Here is an 18613-nt window from a genome sequence, read left to right as displayed (position 1 = left end):
GGTTGCAGGGTTCATCTTTTGTTGCTTGCATGAGCCACGCTCTGGCATTTGTCTGTGTCTAGTTGTGCTACTTTGTTCTTTCAGAAATTTTGGATGTTAATGTGTGGTAGTTCTGGGTTTTTTTTCTTTTTTCATGTCTCTGTTGAAACTGTGTATTGCATTATTTCCCTTCGTTTTTGCTAACAGGAACCCACACATTGTGATGCTAACCCCAACCTTATCTTTGAAGATATGACAGTGATGACAGATTTTGAGCTGCATTTGCTTTGTAAGCAATATTCTCATGTCAGTGACTTCAAGTTAGACATGGATCAGATCTTGGATTCTGGAAAGTTTAGAGCACTGGAACGCATACTCTCCGACCTTAAAGAGAAGGTTGGTACTACAGGTGGCTGAAACATCTAACATCTTTTCCTGTCCATCTAAAGGGTGGTTCTAAATAACTGGTTAAATTAACGTCTGCTAGCTGTATATGCAACCCAGTTGCTTTTCTCTGGAGTATTACAGTGTGATTTAGTGCATGTGCAGTATTGCAAAGCAATACTTACAGCTTTTAATGTGCGATCCTGCCTACACGCATCACTTTAGAGACAGCTCAAATAAGCGTTCCCATTCTTCCAAGTTTCAGAATATTTGTCCTGAGTTAACGCTACTTTCTCAATGTATGGAGGGCTAGTGTCATTTTTGTAGCTCCTTAACTTTGACCTTTTTTTGGCAATTGAAGACTGTATTACATTAGAATAATCACATATGTGTTAAGCCAGTGTAAAGGTAAGAAGAAGTTACTGCTTTGAATCATAAATTCGAACTGGCTTATTTTACAAATAAGCGTGTACCATAATACTTCAGAGTATCCTGAATTTGCACAAGCGTATGCTGTGCATCTGTTTGATTATTTCAGACAACAGAGTGCTGTTGCTGTGCACGATATGGAGAATAGCTTAAATTTAAGTTTTTAATGAAAATATTTTTGTTGATGTTTATAGGTGTGATAGATCTGTCATTTATGCATTTGACATGGGATTTCTAGATTGCTTGAGTCACCTAAATACAAAGTAACTGAAAATTATTGCACTAACAAAAGGTGGGTTACTGCAGCAGAAATACTGGATACGACATCTTCACTGAAAATCAGTCCTAACTTGATGAATTTCAGTTCAGTCTTTAGTTTGGAAAATAGACTTGGTCAAAGTAGAATCACTTATTTGCACCAATAAACTATTTGTGTAGTTTGTTATCCATAACTGATGTGGTTTAAAACCTTTGTTTTGCTTTATCATTTCCAGGGTGACAGAGTTGTATTGTTTAGCCAGTTTACTATGATGCTGGATATCTTGGAAGTTTTCCTAAAGCATTGGCAACATAGATATATTAGGTTGGATGGAAAAACACAGATTTCTGATCGGTATGTGACTTCTTTGCTGAAGATGAGAGAGAAAAAATGGATGTGTGCATGGGGTGGGGAGGTGACTTAAAACCTTTATCTTTGTTTTCTAACGTATAGAATTCTGTGGTCAGTGGGTACTGACTGCAGAAGGGGTTTAATGTTTGATTTCAGATCACCTTTGTAAGGATGAGGCTGAAAGGTGAGTTTTAGATGGTTGGGTTACAGTCTTAGTGATCAAAATGGAAAACTTCGTTTTCAGCAGTTTGTGGTGTGTTTTGTTTGCTTGTGTGTCAGCGTGCCGTAACAAAAGCTCACCTGTAGATATTCCTTGGAAGTATAGTGTATCTCTGTTACAATAGGCAGATAAGCCTCTTTGTTCCTGTAGAACCATTTACTCTGTCCTTCACAGCTGAAAACGTTGCAGTGCTTTTCTTGTATTTGAGCTGTGCTGGCTTTCTGCTGTTTCCTATTTCATTATTTCTTTTTAAAATTTTTTTAGTTTCTCTTTCCTTCATTTCAAAAACCTGTCATTCTTGCTGTGGTATTACTTCCCACTTACAGCTGAAATCTGGTACTTCCCTTGTGTGTGCAATTAGTACAGAAGACAGTCATGAAGCTAAATTATGCCCCCCACTCCCCCCATTTTGTTTCATGTACTTCAGTCTTCCCTTGTCCTCCAGCTTGCTCTTTATATTCTATGATCATCCAAAATCTTTTTCCAAGCCTCTTTGACAGATCGATAGCATGTTTCTCTGGTCACTGCTGAGGACTGTTGGTACCCTTTTTCTTTCTGCAAAAAGTCTGTAGTTCAGTGCTGCTTTGCAATGCCACTCTTCTCCCTTTCGAAAGATCATCATCCTAATTCCTGTATTCAACTCTGGAGCCAGTGTAGCATTTTCTTTCTCTAAGGCCTAATGTGTGTTTTCTTGTGTTCTGCAGGATACATCTAATAGATCAGTTCAATACAGATATGGGTATATTTGTATTCCTCCTCTCAACCAAAGCTGGTGGCTTGGGAATTAATCTGACCTCAGCAAATGTTGTTATTCTTCATGACATTGATTGCAACCCGTACAATGATAAGCAAGCAGAAGACCGGTGCCATAGAGTAGGTCAGACAAGGTAAGTCTTTATAATGCTTGGCTTTTCTTGGAGGCAAGCTCTCAAAGGAGGCTAAAAGAAGGACAACTTGTATTATTAAAAATTCCATTTTAAGCAGACACTTGCATAAACCATTTATGGGTTTTGTGGGAGCTAGGTAATTGAAATTGTCTTAGCATGTGTTGCTGCCAGAACAAACCTTATTTACATGCTCATCCTTTTTCCAATTCTCTATAATTCTCAAATTTCTGGTACTAGGAACTATTTCAAGTCAGATCTGAAGTCTTTGGGACTGTTTGGCAAAGCTGTCTGTTCTCTTCAGGAGACTTCTAAGCTCTGAAGTGCCACTCTATCATAAAGAGTGAAACCGTGGGCTGTTTTAGGGTACTTCATCAGAATAAGCTAACACGAGCAATAGCGTATGTTTAATAACTGGTATTTCAACTGTAGTATGGGATGAGGGGAAGGTTGAGTTGTTTCTATTAACTGAGATTTTTGTGAACGTCCAGACTTCATAGTGGCCGGCAGTGCAGGAGAAAACAATTTTTCTGGCAGCGCAGAGCTCAGTTGGTCTAGACAGAAAACCTAGAAGCTCTTAATATTGCCCTTTTGTTCATTTCCTTCTTGTTTTAAACCACTGCCATCTGAGCAAAGGCATAGCATCCTTCCCGTTTGTACTAATCCAAAGAAATGATAAAAATGGATTTATCCTATTTTGTGGTTTTCAGAGAAGTAAAAGTCATAAAGCTAATCAGTAAGGGGACTATTGAAGAATCCATGCTCAAAATCAGCCAGCAGAAATTGAAGTTAGAACAAGATATGACTGCAGCAGATTCAGGTAAGTCTCTTGTACGTAATGATGTCCACTAAAGAGAATTAAGGTTGCTGCAATATATTATTCTGAAAAAAAACAAGGTTCTTGATGCAGACAAGCCTTTGGTCTTTTTTCATGTTTAATAAACTAGTAAGATGTATTTGTGCAGATTATTGTTCGGTTTGACAGTAAGTGTCTTCCGAGTCTGAGCCACAAATCAATGACAGACTTCTACAAGTAGAGGATTTTGTACAGTTTTGGGGATCTAGACTTTTGTCTATTTATGTGATGTATTTTGAGCTGTACTAATGCTTGTTTTTATTCCTTCAGGAGAAGAAGGAACCATTCCAGCAGATATAGCCACACTATTAAAAGCTTCGTTAGGTCTCTAAAATGTAAATATGTTGTGGAATTCAAGGAAGAAAGGTGATGATGTACCCCAAGGACTCTTATGTTACTGATGACCATGAGTTTTATGAACATTTATAACTTTTTGTAGTTCCTTTATTGTATTCCTCATGGTATTGAAAATTTTTAACACCGATAGCATTCTTTTGATGCTTAAAAATATAAGTGGCCCGAATGTGCCAACATCAGTTGCTGAATAAACATCATTTTACAGACCACTTTTCAAAATGGGGACCTAAGTAGTAATTGTTTTAACAAATCTGCTACTGCTTAAGATTTGTCAGTATTTTTGTAATTATTTCTACCTCCAAATATATATATATAAACTGTCTGTTTCACTGGATTACGCGTGTAGATTTTTTTATATGTGCCTTATTTGACAATGCTCGAGTCTGTTCCTGCTTGTTTTGGTTCATTTGATGTACCGTACTGGTTTTGTATCAACTTGTTCAATAAAATTCCATAGATGAACAAAGTGTTTTCATTTTGTGGTTATTTGGGGGCGGGGTGGGGGTGTTGATATGTTATAAACATATGGGGGTGTTGCATGTTATAAATCAAATAGGCAGCTTTCAAACTAGCTGAAGTGTTCCACTTGAAATGGCTTGGCTTCATCCGGCTGTAGTTAATTACTAATGTTTCATTATACTCTAATCACAGTTGTGTTAGGATATCGATTATAAAAACAGAATTCCTGCCAAGTGAAACTTTTCACCCAGGTTGCAATTTTTATGTCAGTCCTTGGTGTAGATACCAGATCTGCTCCCTGACAATTAGGTGCCCTAACCACACAGCTTATATCTTGCTCTCTTCTTCAAGTTTCAGTGAACTATGAATTCATCTCAGTGGAATGAAGAGCTTCAGTACTATCAATGATGAGATGTGCTTCCTCCAGTGCTTCCGCCTGAAGTTTATAATCTGCTGGCAAGGACGTGATTTGAGGAGGTCTAGAAGAGGAGGATGCCCGTTTCCCTGGACAGAGGAAAAGACTGAAATTTGGTCTTTTAAACTCAGAGTAGTTAAGAGTTGAACAGCTGCATTTTTAGAAGCTGGGGGAAGGCAAAGTATGTGGGGGTCCTTATTGCCCCTGCCCACTGTTAGAGCACCTGAAGCTTTATGCTCTTTGCAGAGCTCAGCAAATCTGTACCAGGCTGAATCTCTCAGAGGACTGCCTTTTAGAACTCACTCTGGTTTGCAATATGGGGTTGCTGGTTAGTTACCATTTTTGTATACGTGGTTATAACAGTTAGAAAATGCTTGTTGCATCTTTTAAAGGACCTTTAATGCGTTCATATGAAGAGTAGGGAAGAGGAGCTGGAGTCCCTGGTTGCTCAGTATTTCAGCCTGTCTTTGGATACTGCCGGTGATTAGTCAGGTGATCTTTGAGGTGGGTATCTGGGTTTTTTTGGTTTGGTATGGCTGTGGGCATTTTTTCCAGCTGTGCATGCTGAAATAGGGTGAATGTGTGGAGATGTCAGCTCTACTGCCCCAGCATAAGGGAGAAGAGTAAGAATCAGTTCATCTTCTGTGGTTTTTTTTTTAATTCCCCCTGTTTTGTTGGACTAAATGGTGGGACTTAACAGACAACCACAGGTGTTTAAATGCTGCAGTTGATTAGGTTATCTGTTTCAACTGAGCGTGATCCTAGCCCAACTCTTATCCCATTGTATTTGCGTATTCTCACCTGTTTGCTTCAGATGTGAAATGAAATAAAATGCCTGCCCTATAGGGTGGTTTGAGTGGTGTTTTGCTATGTAATCAGTTAATGTAGTCTGGCTGAGCAGTTGGTTACTCCTTAAACAATCACACCCCTCCACCCCTGTGGTCAATATCTGTCTTTAAGTGCTCCGAAGCTCCTATGTCTGGCTGGTTGGTTGTTTATTGTGACTGTTTCTGCATGCTTTAATTGGGGGTCTTAAGAGATTGTAGAGTCACCATCCTTGAGGATAATTCAAAAGCTGTCTGGACACGGTCCTGGGCAGCTGGCTCTAGGTGGCCCTGCTTGAGCAGCAGATTTGGACCAGATGACCTTCAGAGGTCCCTTGAACCTCAGCCATTCTGTGATTCCGTGTCTCTGGTTGGGAAAGATGTACGGGGGGTTGGGAGAAACACAACCTATCTGTAGCTTGTTGCTGAAGAAGGGGGGGGAGTGGAAGCTGAAGAAGGAAAAAATCTGTAGAGCTAGAAAAAAGCGTGCAAAGAATTGCAAAGCAGGTGGAGATACCGTATTGGAATAAGCAAAAGATTGGGCCTTGCTTTCAGTTCTGGTTTATCTCTGAACTGTTAGTGGCTGGTTGGTGTCACTTGTATGATTGAATGAAATAAGACTTACGGTGGGAGGAAAAAGCAAGTGGCAAGGGAAATACTTTCCCAACAGTGGTCAAATTCAGCCCAGGGGATTACCCAGGTTTGTTGTGATTTATCTGCTTACACCAGACAGTGGAGTCCTCTTGCAAGCACTTGTCTCCCCTTGAGTTTGTGTAAACTGCTTGCATCTACAGCTGTCCCAAGTTGATGGAACGTCCACCTACCTGCTATCCCCAGTGCCAGAAGAACAAACTGTTTGTTTGTTCATTTGTTCTAAACCTGGTTTCCACCCCTGCTACCACCGCCCCACAGTTTGTGTCTCCTACTTACTGGAAGTAAGATAACGAGCTGCTGAATGTTTTTAAAGCTGGTGTGCTTGTGGGGAACTGGTGCTGGTGTGGGCTGCTCAAGGAGAAGGTGCTTGAGGAGCTTGAAGTCTGTGGACTAAATGGTTGTGGGGTTTTGGTTTTTTTCTGTTCTTTCTCTTTTGCTTTGTGTCCTTAGTCTTCCCACACATTTATGCTCTCTGTTAATTAGCCTGCTTTCCCCCGGATTGAAAGTCTACAATAGACAAAGTATGGCTGAGATTGCGTCTCTCCGGGAAGGTTTATTCGTCTCCCTTTGAGACCCCACAGAACATTAATTGAGTTGATCAAGCACTTTATTAGTAGCAGGGGGGGAATGTAGTTGAAACCACATCTCTGCCTTAGGCTCTACTGTACTAAATCAGCTTTTTAAATTCTCTCCTATACATGGATACAAGTGGTAGGTTTTGATTTGGTATAGCATACCCATCTGAAATTAATTTAAATGATTGTAAAAGTAATAACTTAAGGCACTTATGTTGAAAACTAAACATGCTTTTTTTTTTTTTTCCAGTCTGAACAGCTGATCTACATTATCGTCTTTGGTCTCTTCTGGATCCAGGCTGCAATAGCTGGAAGCGCTTCCACTCTGTCTCTGAGAGCCAAAAGCCTGGGGTAGTTGTCTGCCAGGTCAGGTTTACAGGACAGAAGTGTCGTACTGCACACGTCCCAGTAGAAATCAGCCCATGTTACCTGGTGGAAATGGGAGAGGAAGCAGTAAATTTTAGATGGTAATCTCAGATGCTGGGAGTACTAATATTCCCAGCAAACTGTAGGAATGTAACATGGATTAATCCGTTTTGTGTTGGTTTTTTTTTAAAGCCTATAATTACAGAGGTAGTAATTAAATTGCAATGCAAGGCTTGACTTGAGTGAAAATTGGTTAGATAAAGCCCTTGCTACAAATATTACTTGCATTATAATAGTAATCTTTCCTGCTGAAACTGTGCTGCAGAAAAGTGTTTTAATTAGTTTCCAAATAGTTTGGGTAAAAAAGGGGATTACATTTTCTTAGAGTTTTTTCCGTATCGTCTTATAAATTGAGCAGTGATTATAAGCTGAGTTCTAAACAACTCTCTCTTTTGACTAGTACAAAGGCATTTATAATGTTTCGTGTCAACATACTTCTAAACTGGTTTAGCAAATGCAGATCCTAGTCCTGGTTTGCCTCATTTTTCTAACGGAATGGAAAACAGTTTTCACTTTACAAGCGAGCAATCAACAGTGTATTGGTAAAAACAAAGAATTAGAAGAGTGGGGAAAGTTGTTTCATGGCCTGGCATGAAATACAGAAACTCAACAATAGTCAATGAATTTATTTTACTGGCAACCTGATTGGAATGGCAGAAACAAAAATTGTACTTACAGACTTCCCTACCAGCCACTTGTTATCCCCCAAGAAAGTATCCAAATCTTTCAGTAACTCAGGTGCTTTGTTGGTGAGGATGTCATCAAACGCTTGTTTCTGGGGGAAGAACAAAACACAAAGATGCACACCAATGCGTAAGCACAACAGTCAGCAAAACTGAATTTTCTGGGGGGTTTCTTACTTGTGAGAAAGAAAGCTGAGATCTGAAAAAGGTGACAGTGAAATCATTTGGTCTGACGCAAACTTTAGGCTACTCTGTTCTCTTGGGAAGGAGGAGTGTGTTAACATCCAAGTCAGGATTAATACTGAAAACAGCAATTATTTAAGCTACGTAAAGAAATGCAGAGGTAACTGTCATTTGGATACATGCAAAGGGGCACTATAGAATTTCGGAAAACTGAGGTAATTACCCACGAAGCGTGTTAGATGCCCAAAACAGGGAGCATTCGTGGCTCAGTGAGCCTTGCAGTAAGTCACCCAGCCGTGGCGAGACAGGAGCCTTACCATAGTTTTGGGAAAAATTGATTTATAAAATATATTCCCAGTACCTCACGGCCATTTTTGGGGGACACTTTAGGATATTATGCTTTCTAGTGTATATTCTTTCAAATTTCTAGAATCCCTTAAGCTCTGTCTGTCTTGCTGTCAGTCAGATGCAGGCCAGTTATTTTTCCTTACCAGCCCTTTTTGTGTGAGATGTGGAACCTGGGTTTTGAACTGTTCATGGGTTTATCTTTGGTCTTTTCTCTTAGCAGGTTGTGTTCTTTTTTTATCTCTGCAGCAATGTGATTTGAGCTGAGGTGCTTAAAATATGTTTTTGAAAGCTGAAGTCTGTGCTGGAGGATGTGGGCCTTAGTATTTGTCTGTTAATGGATGAAGGATGAGGTGGTGGGTGGTGGTGCTGGTTCTCTGCTAGCTGTTCCCCATAGCAGAAAGTTTTAAGGCTGCTTTTGGAGAGTTAGCTGTTTCCTTTGGAGAGGGAAACCATTTCTGGTTTTCTCCTCTCACCCGTATGGAAGCAATTGCGATTGTGAACTGCTGTGATCATCTGGTTTGACCCGTGTAGCACAAGTTTGTGCAGTCAATGTGTTTGGCCTAATTTTGGAGGAACGCACTAAGGCGTGGTTAAATAGGTGCTGCTATACAGGAATAGAATTATTTCAACACCTTTTAAATTCAGGTTAATGAAAAAAAAAAAAACTTAGAAGAGGCAGCAGCCTAAAAGGTCCCCCCAAAAATGCAGACTGAAATAAAAATCAGTATTTCTACAGATGTGTTTGAAGATTTGACATCATTTTCTACTGTCTGTCTTAGTAACCGAATGTTGTGACAGCAAGCAACAGGCAGAAGTTTGCAGGCCAGAAACTTCATGTGTATAGCCTGTGCTGTAACATTCCTTTTTTTAGGCAAGTTCCCCTGCCCTCCTTGGAGGTGGGGGGGAACCCCAAACCAAAACCACCCAAACTATTGCGTGATCGTAATGGTAAGGACCCCCCTAACTACAGAAGTATGCAGTCAACCCATGAAACTGGTGGGGACAGTGACCGGCATCACCCTCTGGAGTAGCACAACCTGCTTGTCTCAACCCTGGAGCCTGGAGCTCTCCAGGGGAGGGAGAGGGATGTAGGGTGAAGGGAGAGCCTGGCACAGAGGGAGCTTCCACCTCTGCTCCCTTTACCTTTGCATGGTTTTCTGTTTGCTGCTGGGTATAAAGCATCGAACATCCTTTCATTTTTCTCCGAGGTTTGTGTGTTCCTCTAATCGCTTGTCAGGCCTGGGGAAGTTTTCTGACTTTTCCGCTTTGCTATGTGTAAATGAGTTAAATCTGGCCCTGTGGAACCGTGAGGCGACACTTCTGCCACAAGGTGGTGGCAGTGGACCCAGGAGGAGAGAGGGAGAACAGCTAGTAATGGAAAAAGTGTTTGAGACTCCCAGAAAGTGAGTTTCTCCATCTTCCTCGGCCCCAAAACACTCCCTTGCAAGCATACGTGCATGCAGGCATATAAGGGCTGCCTGTGAACTCTTTTCCCTTTTAAATTAATCACTGGTGACACGATCTGGGTCCTTACTTTGGAGAAGTGCTTGAGTACGAGCTGGGACACACGCAGGCGTTATCATGGGAGTTTCCCTGTGAAGGAACAGCAGTACTACGGTGCTGCTTCTGCACGAACACATTAGCAATAGTGCGGCTGTTCCTAAACGATTAAAAATCATGAGTCAACCTGCCCTCCCCAAATGAGGAAACTTCAGGAAATCAGTAAGCGATTAAGTAATTCACATTTTTTAATACTCAAACCTCCAAATACACTTTCAGATTTCCCCCTGCAAGATTTCAGAGCACTTTCATGTTGTTTCACTATTTATTACTGGTCTTGGTCAACATTTTTTACTCTGTAGTTTCTGTAATGAGATATCCTGGTCTATCTGAAACTTTACCTTTGAATAAATGGAAGGTGGCTGCACTGGTAGTTAATGGTGAAACCTGTTGTTATACTATCACTTTCCTAACAAGGGTCAGGTCATCTGCTCAGGTCAGAGCTGTGTGGAGCCATGGTAACACTGGAGTTAACTCATCCATCACCCTCTTCCCCCAGCAGCTGATCTGCATGCACACTTGCATTTCGGGCTCTGGTGAGAGGGACTGGACTGATGACCAGAAAAAAAACCCCAAAACCCAAATGCTGTAGGACTTGCCCATGACTGTGTGTTAAAGTAGCCATGGCAGCATGTTAGCCTGGTGTCAGTATTTGCAGAAGCACCGCAGAGGACCAAGGTGGGGCCGCAGGGGTCTGGAGAGCACAGCCGATGGCTGCAGTGACAGTGAGGGATGTGCTACCTCCACTCTTCAGCAGTGCCTGCTGTCATACACCGCCCCAGAAATTGAAAAGCATTTGTCCCTGGCAGCTGATGTTATTGAAGATTGATACTTCTAAAAAGCAAAGTAGAAATCAAGATGCAGAAGGGCAAAAGATGGACCTGTTAATACTATTCAGTTAGCAAAGAGAGAAAGATTTGCCCTTGTTCTGTTTGCAACAAGATTCAGGTATGGCACAGTGCCCACTGCCATGGAGGTGTTCTCCTGCCTTTCCCCCTTGAAGAGCAGTTTGATGTGTGCACATATGCCATCCTTGATTCAAGGTTAACTAGTGAGGTATGGCTCATGATGGCCTCATCATTGCTTCCATCAAGGGTGAAAAAAAAATCTGGTGAAGGAGGAGGTGGGAGGGAGCAGGTGGCCTTGGCTGGGTTAGCCTGGAAGAAGCACAGAGCTCCTCCAGCTCAGCTTTGCTGTGGTGAGGTGATGGACCCAGGGGTTGGCACATGGCAGTTTCTCCAGAGGAGACGCTCAGGTACAGAATCATGGCTTACGTGCTACCTTTGTTTAAATTAGTGATTGTCTTACTCTTACGTCCTGGTTTTTCTCTGCCCAAGGAAACAGGGTCATGAAATCATCTATGGTGTCTACAATGGCATCAGCTAGCGCTTGTTCCACGGGTGTCTGACCTGCCAGACCTGTGGGAAGCAAGCATATGAAGGGAGGTTAGAGACAGTATTGGAAGGAATTTTTGATACCGCAAAGGTAAACTCTGTTCTTTGTGAAAGTTTCTGTAAACATACATGCATTTTTGATGCTAACAACATGCCTTCGACTCCTTGCATCCAGATGCAATCTCATCTACCTTTGGTTTTTTCCCCCATCCAACTTCATGTAGCCATCTGAAGTAGTGAGTTGTTCTTTCCATCACCCGAGCCCATGGCCTAACTACTGCTTCTTTATCCTTCTCTCTGCTTTCCACCATGCTGGGGCATTCAGTGAGGGTCAGGTCTAATTCCTTTCTGTTAATCTTTCCCTAGCTATCTTAGCTTTCAATGTCCTTGTCCGTCTCATGGTCTTTCCACCTCTCAACACAATCTCCAAAAGTGCTCTGTGAGTCTGCTTCTCTTTCCCTCTATCCTGCCTGTTCAGACCCATTTTGAACCTTCTTGTGACATCCTGCTTTCTTTTGATTACTTTATGGTAATGAGGCACCTTAGTTGAACTTTGCCTAGTTTATGAATCTGCTTTCCTCACCTGTTGTCCTTTGGCTTGCCTGCAGTCTTCTTAATGCTACTATTTCTTTCCCTCACTCTTGCTCCACAGACCTGCATTCATGCTTTCACCTCCGTGCAGGTTCAGGTCACCCTTTTCTTCCTCTCTCGGTCCTTTAAGCCTCACCTGGAAGCGCCATGGTTCCTATAAGCCATATTGCCTGTCATCTGCCAAGTCATCTCCCTTACTGAAACTTTCTGCTTTTTAAGGCAAGGGATGGGCCTCTCCTTTTGGGCATCAAGTTCTGTGAGCCTTCAGTAAAGAGTTCTTAGTGACCGTCATCTAAAAATGCCATTCCTTAATTTTGAAGGCTTCGTGAAACATATGCAGACTTAACAGCAGAAGTAGCAAGTTTTCACTATGAATTTGAAAATATTTTTTTCCCATTCCATGCAAGCTTTTTTTGCTGCTGTAGCTGAGAGTGGGACTTACCACCAAAAAGAGAGCTGCATGGTCTGAGTTTGCTCCAGAACCCTAGCCTTTGTGGCTGTTGCGAGACAATGGACAAGTTGTTGAGGGAATGCCTAAGTCATAACTTCAGGCCATAAAAGGAGCACAGCTCCATCCCAGTCTCCCGACAGGAGACAGGGAGGGAGACAGTGTGGGTGGAAGGCAGGCTTTCTCATCGTTCCTCATTACCAGGTGGATGCTCTCGTCATTCTCTTCTCTTGCAAGTAGTAGATTTTATCAAGGATGGAGGAAATGGCCAGGAACGTAATATTGCAGACATGCGTGAAAGTATGTTGTGCTACTGCCTTGAAGAATAACACCCTGCACTTCTGCCTGTTTCCTCAATTGGAAAATGTGAAATATTTTGAAAGGCAGGTTACATCTCTTTGCTCAGAATGTTAAAAAAAAAAAAAAAAAAAAAAAAAAAAGTGGGATAGTACTCGCTTCCCAGCCCCCCTCTTTAATTTGCTGATGCTCAGCACACCACAAACACGACCAGACCAGTTTTGCAGATGGCTTTGAATGACAGCTTGCTGACCTAAAGCAAACCCTGACTACTCTCTTTGATTACTTGCATTACTAAGTCTCATATCACTTTATCTACCCGGTTGAGTACTTCCACAGCATGTAAGTATTTAAAGATACAAGTGATGTCACCATCTGATCTAATCTCTCTGCCAGCTCAGAATTGTTGTCTAAATCTTCTTCAGAGCACTCTGCCTGCTGACTGTGATAATCTCTAATGCTTCCAAAACCTGCTTCTCCTGGTCATCTCTGGTTAACCTGACAGCTCGAAGTTTAGCTCCCTGGAAAACTGCCCTGAGAGCCTTAGGGAAGTCACAGGTACACGCTTTTTGCCGTGCAGTGACAGGTGAATATAAAGGTTATTGGCTGGAGAAGTCAGCCCAAACCCCAGGTATTGTATGCAGAAGGGAAAGGCAATCAGACATAAGGGGGGATTCTTTTAGGTGTACACACTTAGAGTGCAAATATGGAGCTCAGCCACTTGACTTCAGCTCTGAACATCATAGCATTTCACACTACAGTTTGTTACTTTTGACCTTTTTTTTGGTCTGGTATTTTACTTTCTGCATGATGTTTGAATGACTCTAAATCCTGTCATACAGCTTCCTAGCAGATGGGTCTTGCTCTGTTGCCTCTTCCTGATCTTGGAACTGCAGGGGATGTAGCCTGAGTCAGGATTGACACAGCAGCCCCAACCCAGAAAGCAAAACTGGCAACAAATTATGGTAAGGAAGGGCTGCTGAACACGGGCATGCCACCGCACAGCACTCCTCGATGCTTTTTAAACCACCGCTCTTTGAGTGGCACCTCTAATAGCATCCTATATGGTACGCTGCGGTTCTGTGGTCGGCACTTGGCACTGGCAGACAAACTACAGATGCAAGGAGAGGCCGATAACTATTAGCTGCTTGTGCCTGGGAAAAACCCTAGTACCAGTATTGCCATGCTGGTGTTGACTTCTGCTTGGTTGGGCTCGCCAAGCTGTTGGTTTCCTTCTGGTTTTGCTGCGGTTGGATGTATTTTTCCTGAGCATTAAAGGTGGGCGTAGAACACAGCAAGAAAATAGTCAAATATGTGGTACCTGATTCTCTGGCGAGGTATCTTGCTATTGCCAGGCTCTGGTGAATGATAACTCCATCTACTTCCAGAATGGGAATCTTGTGGAACGGGATAGCTTGGAAGAGGGGAAAAAAAAAAAAGGAAAAAACAATGAAAAAGTTAAATCACAGCCCTTAACAGTAGGAGTCTGTAATAGTTGTGCTGTTACTGCTCAGAGGGTATGCATTGTTACAGCACTTAACAGTTTCACTGTATTTCTGTAGGGAAATGCATGGATTGAGAAAAATACAATAATTAAGGTTAAGGATATAACCAGATCGCACTACAATAAGGCAACTATAGCGTAGAAACCAGGTATTGCATTTCCTGTTTTCTAGCCTTGTGCTCTAAAGGCTGAATGTACTCCTACATGTCATGAATTCTTTATGCAGGGAAACTTTTCAATAGAATCTTTTTTTTTCTTTTTTTTTTTCCCTTTTCTTTTCTGCTTTCTCCTCCACAGGAGAGGGACAGCCAAGGTTAGGCAAAGTACTACCAAAGATTTTTGTAATGCGGGATCCAGCTGGGGTATGAAATAAGAGATGGGGTAAAGACGACACAGGTGCTTTTTCACTTACACTTGTTTTAAATTCAGAACTTGTATTGTGACGTTTCCCTTGACAGTCATCACCAAGGGTCAAATACAAATTTCACGCTGAACCGCAAGTGCAAAGAAGTTACTCAAATTTACTTGACTTGGCTTGCATTCAAATAACAATTCAGTCTGTCACAGGGAAGATGCCTCCAGACTTTAAGTATAGGGGAAGACAAACTAAGCAGGTGTCATGGCTATCTGTAAGAGTGTTCGAGGTAAGAAATCAAACTTATTTTTCAGTCATTAATCTAGTAGTATAATGTGTGTGGAAACTTGTGCTGCTGTTTTGCTACATTTCGGAGCAGCTGCTGGCATGATATCAAGTGGGGCTGGAACCTCAGAGCAAAGCTTATGCTGGGAAAAACTTGTGTTGAGGGTGGTGAGAATCCACTCGTGGCAATACGGCGCTGTTCACTGGCGGAACTTTAAATATCTGTGTTTCAAAGGACGCGATTTCATAAACTCCAAATACATGGTCGCAGGTGCTGATCATAGCCAAAGGCTTTTTACCCGATTTTCATGTGGATTACACTTTACGTACATAAGATATGTCTTGTCTTAAGACTGTCTTGTGATGTAAAAGGCAGTAGTGGAAAAGTGAGAGTGTTGGCTATTGGAAACATGCAAGGTGCTTTCAGACCCATGAGAACTGCCTTTATGGGACTTCTAGAATACCACTTCTATTCTGTAATGTTTTTTAGTTCTTAATGAAAAGAGAGCAATAATGAAATTTGATGAATTTGTGACCTGTTTATGAAGATAACTTCTTCAATGATACAGTAGTTGGTGAACACTGCCATGTGGCTCTGTGGTTTAGCACGCAGTATGCGAATCGCATTAGGTACAAGATTTTTTGATGTCAAATCTGCATCTGCAAAATGAATTTGGCAGCTGCAGAAGACATCCAGGACTCCTCTGTGTATTTTTTTTTTCCCCTGCATCTGAACACAGTACTAATGATACTCCTTTTTTTTTTTTTTTCCCCTGTGTTTAGCACACTAGGAGGCCAGTATAAATTTTGATGCTGATGACTAGCAGAAGCACAGGAGCTCAAAGAGCATTAACTGCTGTACCCCAGGGAGAACGCATGCACTGCTAGTTGTTATTGAAACGCTAATAGACTTGTTGTACAGAAGACTCCATATGTTTGTTATCCAGAGAGCAGAAAGGTCTTGGCAACTCCACGTATTGCTTCATTGAGAATCCAGAGAGGAAAAGACGCATCCCTGAATGCTAAACTGAAAAGCTCTCTGGTTGTGAAATTGAGAAGAGCCTTGGTTCCACGCTGTGGGATTAACGGTGTGGAATACCGTGAGCATCACTGCCTCCAAAGCCACAGACCTGTGAAATAACATTTGCTTAGGCAGGATACCAGCGCATCTTTGGAGCAAGCGTGAGGAGAGGGGATGAGAGTGTGGTGTGTGCGACTGCTGGCTGGGCCGGTGTGCTCAGCCTTACAGCCCTGTTCAGATCCCCGCCAAGCACACGAGGCTGTACCCCAACGCCTGACGACAGGTAACAGTAAAAGTACAGCCAGCTCAGGAGCAATAACCGCTGCCCCTGAAGGAGTTAACCGGCCGTCTTCAGAGGCCCCCATCAGAGTCCCACAGGGCTGATGCAGTTCTGGCCAGGGTACGTGACTAACCAGCCTCTGTAGCAATAACTGTCAAAACACGATGATGATCGCTGCTCAGGTTGGGAAACTACAGTTGCTTCATCTAGAAACCAGGCAGACCATTTTCTGCTGTGTTTACATGTGGGAGGCAAGTCTAAAAGCCACAGCTTTGACTGACGTTTCACTTTGTTGGTCACTACAAGGAAAATGAAAGATGATTTGTTTGTATAGATACATTAATTTTTTTAAGAAACCCTTGATTACAGCAAAAGGAGGGAGGCATCTTTCTGATGGTTGAGGAACATGGATTAAGATGTGAACGGCAGCTGTTTGGCAGAGTGGTGGTAATCTCTCGTGTTCTGTTTCTCGGGAATCTGGCCATTTCTGGATTAACTTTTTTTTTTTACTAGCAGTCCAAAGAATTCAAGGGAATTGCTATTCATTCCTTGAAAACAGGAGTAATGCCTACGAAGTGCTTCCTCCTCAGTGCTGAGCTATTTTTATTAAGATCTGGTTATTCTTTCTTGGAAAAGAAGCTGAGTTTACATTTAAACACATACAAATACAACTCTGGTTTGTGGGCAATAGAAATATTCATATGCTTGCATGATTCATAATGTAAGTATACAATTAATAAATTAGAACAGACTTCATTGCTCGTTGTGCCACAAGCCTTATATGTCCAAAAGAAATTATGCTTTGATTTATAATGAGGCTTGGGTTGGTTTTTTTGCTAGAAGGCAGCATATCTATTGCTGTCATTGCTAAACAATGGACTATTTAAAGCATAACAGATGGTAAATGGGAGATGTTCCTTCCTTTCTTGAGCTTTCAAAATGCCATTTGATTTTTTTTCTTATAAAGAAGGAAAAAAAAAAAGTGATTTGAATATAAATATAATTACTCTTTTTCTTGCTGATAGATCATATGTATATAATTATACACTGACTTTTGTCAAGTATTGAGTTAATGAGCTGTAAATGAGTGCAATTCTGAGAAGTCTGATTGAAAGCACACTTGTGCTGTCCAGATCATTGTAAAAATCTCTCGTTTCTTCTTGGGTGCAGGGGTACTATTCTTGCACACCAGAAAGTATGGCAGAAATCCAGGCTGCTTTACAGCTGAAGAAAATGGCAAAGAACAGTCAAGGCGCAGAAAATATTTACAGTACATCATCTCCTCTGTATTGGAAGAGAGGGTATAATGGCTTACAAAGTTGCATTTTCAGTCTGGAAAAGTTTAGAAAAAAAAAAAAATTTGCCTTTGAATCATTTTATCCAAAATTCATATAATGAGATCAAAGTTTTTAGCAACCTGCAGTCAAGTATCATTTTGCTCCTGTAACTTAAAAGAGCAATTTCCTATATTGACAAATTCATAGCAAAACCAGGAGATTGATTGTATATATATGTTTGGCTGTTGTGGGCAGGAATGTACTCCCTGTGAAAACTACCTTTTCCAAGGGGAAAAGTGGGGTGGTGGATTTGTGTCACGCAGTTCATCCTATGGAAGGATGTGAAGAGAATGTGAAGGTTGATTGCTTGGAGGCAAGGTCAGGGTTTCACAAATGACCTTGATGTGGCCTCTGGACACCTTGCCCATAGCCCATTTTTCCGAAGCGCAGCAAAACCCACAGCCAGGCCATCTACTCAGGGGCTCCAAACCACAGCAGAAAACCATCTGTCTATACATGAACTTAAGCAGTTACCCTTGAACTCATGGATATGGGCTGAGCTCTGCTCATTGCCAGCACGCATTCAAGGAACCTCTGGGGATGTCCAAATGTGCCATGTGTATAGGAATTGTATTAAACCTGCTAAGTTTTACACGTTTTTGGTGAAAGGCATGGTTCATGTGACTCTAGATGAACGAAGCAACTAGGTCAGTTCCTGCCAGCTTCCTACGTTAGATGAACAAGTGAAAGAGGTGGCACATGAAGCTGGAGTGTGAGAGGGATTTCGCTTGGGTAGAACGACGGTTGTGGGGGCAATTCATGAAAGAACGTGCATTGGAGAGCAATTGTGACTGAACAGTTAAGCCAAAGTAGCGCAGACTGGAAGGATGCGCGTGTCACTTTGCTAAGTTTTTCTTTAACCTTGGATCGGTTAGGGGGCTGCTTCATGCTTGCGTCAGTTTATGCCCTTGTGTATCCATATGGATGTCCTTTCCATGTTTTTCAAAACAATGTTGTCTTGCAAAGTTTTTGACTCACACTTGAGCAAATACATTTTAAGAAGAAAACTAGAAAAATCTGTTGCCGTCATCATGCTAACAGCGTCATTTCCCAGGCATGCACAAAATATATGACCTTTCTTTTTTAGTTTCTGCTTGCTTTGTTGCTCATCTGAAGTAGAAGGCACTATGAACACTTGTGTTGATTTTCAGATTTAGATTGAAAACTTGCCGAAAAGAGGAACAGGGTTTTTTAAAAGTATGCTGTTTTAGATATCTAAACCTGTATTCGTCTTTAAATTGAACTTTCATGAGCA

General features: G+C 41.7%; 2 protein-coding genes across 2 annotated transcripts in view; one reads left to right on the top strand and one right to left on the bottom strand.

Moving 5' to 3' along the window:
- SMARCAD1 (SWI/SNF-related, matrix-associated actin-dependent regulator of chromatin, subfamily a, containing DEAD/H box 1) overlaps positions 1-4198 on the top strand; it is a 45666-nt gene extending 41468 nt beyond the window's left edge. Inside the window, exons 20-24 of the mRNA XM_063336525.1 lie at positions 187-375; positions 1287-1405; positions 2327-2509; positions 3217-3326; positions 3633-4198. Of these exons, the coding sequence (XP_063192595.1) occupies positions 187-375; positions 1287-1405; positions 2327-2509; positions 3217-3326; positions 3633-3694 (663 nt within the window). The 3' untranslated portion in view covers positions 3695-4198. The remainder of the gene's footprint in view (positions 1-186; positions 376-1286; positions 1406-2326; positions 2510-3216; positions 3327-3632) is intronic.
- Positions 4199-6622: 2424 nt separating this feature from the next.
- Positions 6623-18613, bottom strand: part of HPGDS (hematopoietic prostaglandin D synthase) — a 30889-nt gene continuing 18898 nt past the window's right edge. The window contains exons 3-6 of the mRNA XM_063336014.1: positions 13898-13990; positions 11155-11264; positions 7749-7847; positions 6623-7075 (exon numbers count right to left, since the gene is read on the bottom strand). Coding sequence (XP_063192084.1) covers positions 6911-7075; positions 7749-7847; positions 11155-11264; positions 13898-13990 — 467 coding nt within the window. The 3' untranslated portion in view covers positions 6623-6910. The remainder of the gene's footprint in view (positions 7076-7748; positions 7848-11154; positions 11265-13897; positions 13991-18613) is intronic.

Source organism: Chroicocephalus ridibundus, chromosome 5 (genome assembly GCF_963924245.1).
Source record: "Chroicocephalus ridibundus chromosome 5, bChrRid1.1, whole genome shotgun sequence".
Lineage (NCBI taxonomy): Eukaryota > Metazoa > Chordata > Aves > Charadriiformes > Laridae > Chroicocephalus > Chroicocephalus ridibundus.
The sequence above is the reverse complement of the archived record's forward strand: the minus strand, read 5'-3'. Positions and strand labels throughout refer to the sequence as shown.